Source organism: Thamnophis elegans, chromosome 13 (genome assembly GCF_009769535.1).
Source record: "Thamnophis elegans isolate rThaEle1 chromosome 13, rThaEle1.pri, whole genome shotgun sequence".
Taxonomy (NCBI): Eukaryota; Metazoa; Chordata; class Lepidosauria; order Squamata; family Colubridae; genus Thamnophis; species Thamnophis elegans.
In genome coordinates, this window is record NC_045553.1 from 1,664,658 (window position 1) to 1,670,984 (window position 6,327).

General features: G+C 42.3%; 1 protein-coding gene across 1 annotated transcript in view; it reads right to left on the reverse strand.

The window, feature by feature from the left end:
* Positions 1 to 987, reverse strand: part of MLXIP (MLX interacting protein) — an 18,366-nt gene extending 17,379 nt beyond the window's left edge. Inside the window, exon 1 of the mRNA XM_032229339.1 lies at positions 896 to 987. Within this exon, the coding sequence (XP_032085230.1) occupies positions 896 to 987 (92 nt within the window). The remainder of the gene's footprint in view (positions 1 to 895) is intronic.
* Positions 988 to 6,327: the final 5,340 nt, after the last annotated feature.

Here is a 6,327-nt window from a genome sequence, read left to right on the forward strand (position 1 = left end):
GGCGAAATGGCAGCAATCACGTGACCCCCCCCCGAAGGATTCTGCGGTTCTGGCCAATCCTTGCTGGTTGTCAAGCACCCAAATTTCAATCCCAGGATTATGGTGAAGCGGCTGTTCTCACCGAGGCTTCCCAAGAGCCGGAAGCAGACTCCGGGTCCTGTCAAAAACCCCTTTTATTAATTGACTGTGAATTCTGCTCATTCACCTCCAGCAAAGTCTTTCAAGGGAGGATTTACGGTCACAGACCTCATCTGGCTTGGAGAGCTGCCAGGCCGATCTCTGCAGAACTTGGCCAGGAGCCTCGGAGAGTCACGAACCAATGAAACGAATTGTCTCCTGCAAACACCACTCCCCTTTTGCTCCTCTTTTATTCCCTCTGGGAGGGGCCATTCACCGTCCACCTGTGGCCTTACTCCCAAGTCATCCCCTGTTCTTTAGCTCTTCCCTTCGTCTGGCTACCCTGTCCATGCGCACACTGGGAACAGGCTCCAGCTGTTCTTCTGCCTCACTGATGTCCGACTCCGAAGGCAGCTGATAACTGTCAGACAGCCCTGGCCTCCTCTCTGCCTCCGACACAGAGCCCTCCTCAGAGCCTTCCCCAGACTCCAGGATTGGCCCAGGTTCCTCCCCAACCCTCCTCACTCTCCGAATCTTCTGCCAGCTCTGCTGGCTGCTGGCGGGCCACAACAGAAGCAGCAGTTGTAAGTACGAGGACCAGCCGCAAGTCACTTTTTTCAGCGCTGTTGTGACTTTAAAAGGTGGCTAAACAAACGTTTGCGAGTCGAGGGCTACCTGCACTCAAATTAGGATAATGGAGGTAGATGGAATGAATTAAATAGCAGTGTTTGAAAAAGGACAGGGCTTTAAGTGTGTTGGAAAACAAAGGACTGGCTACTTACAGATGATGTTGTGTCTCGCAGTCCGGACTTGGTAGATGTCCACATCGGCGCGAGGGTAGCCGTCAGCGTCCACAAGCGGCTCATTCATCCCGACGCCTTTTTGCTGCAGGTGGAAAAAAAATCGAAAGCGTCCCCTTTTCAAAGTTTGCCTTTTGTGCAAATCACACGCCTTGTCGGGAAGCCCACAACTGCTTCACGCTGGTTACTCAAACACGACCAAACTTGGGTGGGATGGGAAAAGACGCCACGCTGCGAATGATGATGAAGAAACCACCCTGGGCAGCTTCAAGCTTCATTGTCCACAAGCACCGACAGATTAGTGATGGTTAAATCTTAGGGACGAAACTGGGATATTCAAAGAAAGGAGTGGTAGGAAGAAATTTGGAGTCCGGCAACTGATAAATTCACAACAGAAATTAAATTTTAAACTTGGAAATGAAAAATGTTTTACTCATGCTTTAACTGAAGGAGTTAAATGATAACACAATCATGCTGTGAAATAAATTAACAACGATACAATGAAAAACTGATATATCTATGAATTGAATACTTTAGAATTTCTTGCTTTAAAAAGGATAAGGATAACAATGTTTTTATGTATGCTTGATAGACGATTGGTGATATAATGTATAACGTTAAGAACATATTACGATGATATCTTGTTGTTGATAAATAATTTTAATAAGGGAATAATTGAAAATTGGTATATATATGTAGCGACTATTTAGAATATTTTGTTGAAAAATGAAGGAATAAGATTTCTGTTTGAAGGTACGATGTACAAGGATAATAATGAACATAAGCATACCTGATAGTTGATTGCTGGAATTATGCATAATTGAAAATAGTGATATACAAATATAAATGGTTGGTAAAAAAAAAAAATTCTATCACATGGGAATTATATAAAGGTATACTGTTATTAAATAGACAATCAAGAATGTAAGGGAACTATGATTTATTGGGGGGAAAAATAATACTAATCGTAATTGAACATATACTGTACAATGAAAGCGAGGCATTTAGTTATACTAGATGAAAAATCTGAGATGGTAAATGTTATTCGAGAATATGGATGTTAAAACACCTGTAACCAAACGACATGCTGTATGTGATGATGCTTTTTTATTGTTGTCTGTATGTGTTGTCTATGTAATAAAAATAAAATAAAAATTAAAAAAAAGAAATTAAATTTTTAAAAGGGATGACCAGAGCAAATAATTATAAAGACATATGGGGGGGTATTTTATAAAATCAGGGTTGGGGAAGGCAAAGGGAATATGTTGTTCTGGAGGGGACAAGGGCACAATTGGAACATATTATATATCTTTTAGTTGTTATAGATGAAGAAATATTAAAAAGGGCTCTCCGGCGGGGGGTGGAGGGGGTGTGCACTGTAATATTTGTTTTTTCCCCTCCTTTTCTTGAATTTAAATGCATATGTACTCTATATTATTTGTATTTTTTAAAAAAGTTTTAAAAGTTTTAAAAGAACAAGCACCAACAAACCATTGTTTATTTTGGCCTCGATAGATCAACTTAAGCCATAACCGGTGTGGTGCTACAGTGGGAAAGCTCACTTTAGGCTTGAAATTGATGGCCAAATATGGCTTTTTCGGACTTGTGCCTCGGTGTGCATAACCGACACAGGAAGATCATTTTATTGCAATTTATCAGAATATGCAGACAAAAAGGGATTCCTCATTCAAAGAGGGATCCCTGATCTTTAGCTTACATCCCCTTTTATAGTTAAACTAACAAAGAAATCTGAAAGAGGACAGTTGATTGGAGGGGATAATAGCATGCACGTTTATTAAAATGAGGTCTGAAGGGGAATAAATCGTAAGGAGAAAGTTTGTTTAGGGTTCACAAGAGATAAGACAGACCCCAATGTGTACTAACCAACTTTTCTTATCAGGAACTAGTTTCCAGCTTGTTTTATCAGTTTAGGAATGTTAAAGGCTAATAAATCTCAAAACATCACTTTAAAACAATGAATATAAATCAGATTAAAATGCAAACTAACTACGTTAGTTAACAAATAACAACACCCATGTTATTTGCCCCTCAGAAGGTACGAAAATTGGAAACTTCTTCCAAAAGCTCCCGCCAACGTTTGAAATCACGGAAGGATAGAGGGAGCAGCTTCCAAAGGAGGGGAAAAATAATTAATTAAAAAGGTTTTTGCAATGACTCAGCTCTGGGAAAGAATCCTGTATGCTTCCTGTGTTTCTGGGGGAAAAAATAATTAATTAAAAAGGTTTTTGCAATGGCTCAGCTCTGGAAAGGAATCCCGTGCGCTTCCTGTGTTTCTCTTAGCAAAATGCTTCAGTTTTTCTCATCCAGAGGACCCCTCCTCCTGTGTACATCCCCCCCACTCCCATATTTTGCTTCTGGTGCAGAAGCGGAGCATTCGAATCCCACCCTTTTCGTTCCCTCTTTCGTACACCTGCAATCTTTAGGCCAGATTCCCTCAACCTTGAAGAGGGTTGAGATTGCCAACTTTCAGAATTCCCAAGTTTCCGGCTTCCCCTTGAGGGGACCCCTGGGGGATTCTGGGGCTTGGAGCCCACCTTGGCTTTTAGGCACCTGCTTGCAAGAGGAGCCGAGGTGGCACAGTGGTTAGAGTGCAGCACTGCAGACCACTTCAGCTGACTGCTACCTGCAGTTCGGCGGTTCAAATCTCACCGGCTCAAGGTTGACTCAGCCTTCCATCCTTCCGAGGTGGGTAAAAAGAGGATCCGGATTGTTGTTGGGGGCAATATGCTGACTCTGTAAACCGCTTAGAGAGGGCTGAAAGCCCTAGGAAGCGGTATATAAGTCTAACTGCTATTGCTATCTATCTATCTATCTCTATATGTCTGTCTGTCTGTCTGTCTGTCTGTCTGTCTATCTATCTATCTATCTATCTATCTATCTATCTATCTATCTATCTATCATCTATCTATCTATCTATCTATCTATCTATCTATCTATCTATCGGATTGTTGGGGGCAATATGCTGACTCTGTAAACCGCTTAGAGAGGGCTGAAAGCTCTATGAAGCGGTATATAAGTCTAACTGCTATTGCTATTGCAATCTATCTATCTTATCTATCTATCTATCTATCTATCTCTATATCTCTGTCTGTCTGTCTGTCTGTCTGTCTGTCTATCTATCTATCTATCTATCTATCTATCTATCTATCTATCTATGGATTGTTGGGGGCGATATGCTGACTCTGTAAACCGCTTAGAGAGGGCTGAAAGCCCTATGAAGCGGTATATAAGTCTAACTGCTATTGCTATTGCAATCTATCTATCATCTATCTATCTATCTATCTATCTATCTATCTATCTATCTATCTCTATATGTCTGTCTGTCTGTCTGTCTGTCTGTCTGTCTATCTATCTATCTATCTATCTATCTATCTATCAATCATCTATCTATCTATCTATCATCTATCTATCTATCTATCGGATTGTTGGGGGTGATATGCTGACTCTGTAAACCGCTTAGAGAAGGCTGAAAGCCCTATGAAGCTGAATATAAGTCTAACTGCTATTGCTATTGCAATCTATCTATCTATCTATCTATCTATCTATCTATCTATCTATCTATCTCTATATGTCTGTCTGTCTGTCTGTCTGTCTGTCCATCTATCTATCTATCTATCGGATTGTTGGAGGCAATATGCTGACTCTGTAAACCGCTTAGAGAGGGCTGAAAGCCCTATGAAGCGGTATATAAGTCTAACTGCTATTGCTATTGCTATAAGGCGCTGGCAATGCATGTAACGCAATGCAAACAACGTATTTGTACCCCCACCCCCACCAGCCCCCAGCCTGGAAAGGTCCTCCTGCAAAAGCTTTCCTCGAGGATGATGGGACCTGTAGTCTTTTAGATTTCCAGCTGCTTCCCCTGACCCAGTCCAGTCCAGCCTCTTGCAAGCCAAGGTTATTATTATTTATTATTATTATTTAATGAATTTATAGGCCGCCCAATCCCGAAGGACTCCGGGCGGCTTACAACAAATACATTTAAAAAATAGAAAAGTTAAAAAACAAGGTGCTTGCAATGCAATGCATTTAATGCGATGCAAACATCTGCATTTGCATGCCCCCCCCTCCACAGCCCCCAGACTGAAAAGGCCCTTCTGTAAAAGCTCTCCCCCGAGGATGATGAGCCCTGTAGTCCTTTAGATCTCCAGCTGCTTCCCCCCCTCCTCCCCCAAGCCCAGCCCAGCCTCTTTTGCAAGCCAAGGCGCTTGCAATGCAATGCATTTAATGCAATGCAATGCATTTAATGCAATGCATTTAATGCAATGCAATGCATTTAATGCAATGCAATGCATTTAATGCAATGCAAACATCTGCTTTTGCAGCCCTCCCTCAGTCCCGGGCTGGAAAGGCCCTCCTGCAAAAGGCTTTCCCCGAGGATGATGGGACTTGTAGTCCTCCAGCTCCCCAGCTGCCACTCACATCCTGCAGGACGTCGTAATAGGCCTTGATCTGGGCCTCAATCTCGTCCTTCTTCTTCAGCAGCTCCTGCAGGTCGCTGACCGTCACCGGCGGCTCCTGCAAAGACATTTTCCCGGCGGAAAACGACACCAAACAGCGATCCCTCCAAACTGCGAAGCTAGTGGGCAAAACTACGGGTCGCGACGGGAGACAAAAGGCCGCGTCTGGAGAAACGCGGTTCCCTGGACGTCACAAGGAGGAGGGGCCGAAGCAAGGGGGGCCGGTCAATAGAAGGCGGGGGCGTGGCCGGATGACTCCGCCCCCTCACTCGGGAGGGATTCTTGCATTTAAAGGGAGCGAAGGCGCGGCACGTGGGAAGGAGCCACTTCCTGGTTTATTTTTTTTCTCCCCTTCCCTAAATAGAAATAAAAAGGTTCATGGAATAAAAATGCAATTTTGAGGCGGGGGAAATGTCGCAATAAATAAGGTGGTGTCTGTGGCAGGGATATTTTTATTGTTTTATTTATTTCTTTATATTGCCAAATCATCTATCATCATCTATCATCAATCATATCTCTAGCTATCCACCTCTCCCATCTATCTGTCCATCCATCCATCCATTCATCCATCTATCCATCCTTCTAGCTAACTATCCACCTTTCCAGTCTGTCTGTCTGTCTGTCTGTCTGTCTACTATCTATCATCTATTTATCTCATCATCTATCAATTTATCTTATCAATGTATCTATCTTCTATCTATCTTATCATTTATCAATATAGCTCTTATCTATCAATCTAGCATCTATCAATCTATCTCTTATCTATCTAATCTATCATCTCTTATATCTATACCTATCTAGCATCTATCTCTATCATCTATTTTTCTTATGATCTATCTATCTGTCTATCTATCATCTATCATCTATCCATCCATCCAATCCATTCATTTATCTATCATCTATCTGTAGCTAACCACCTCTCCTATCTA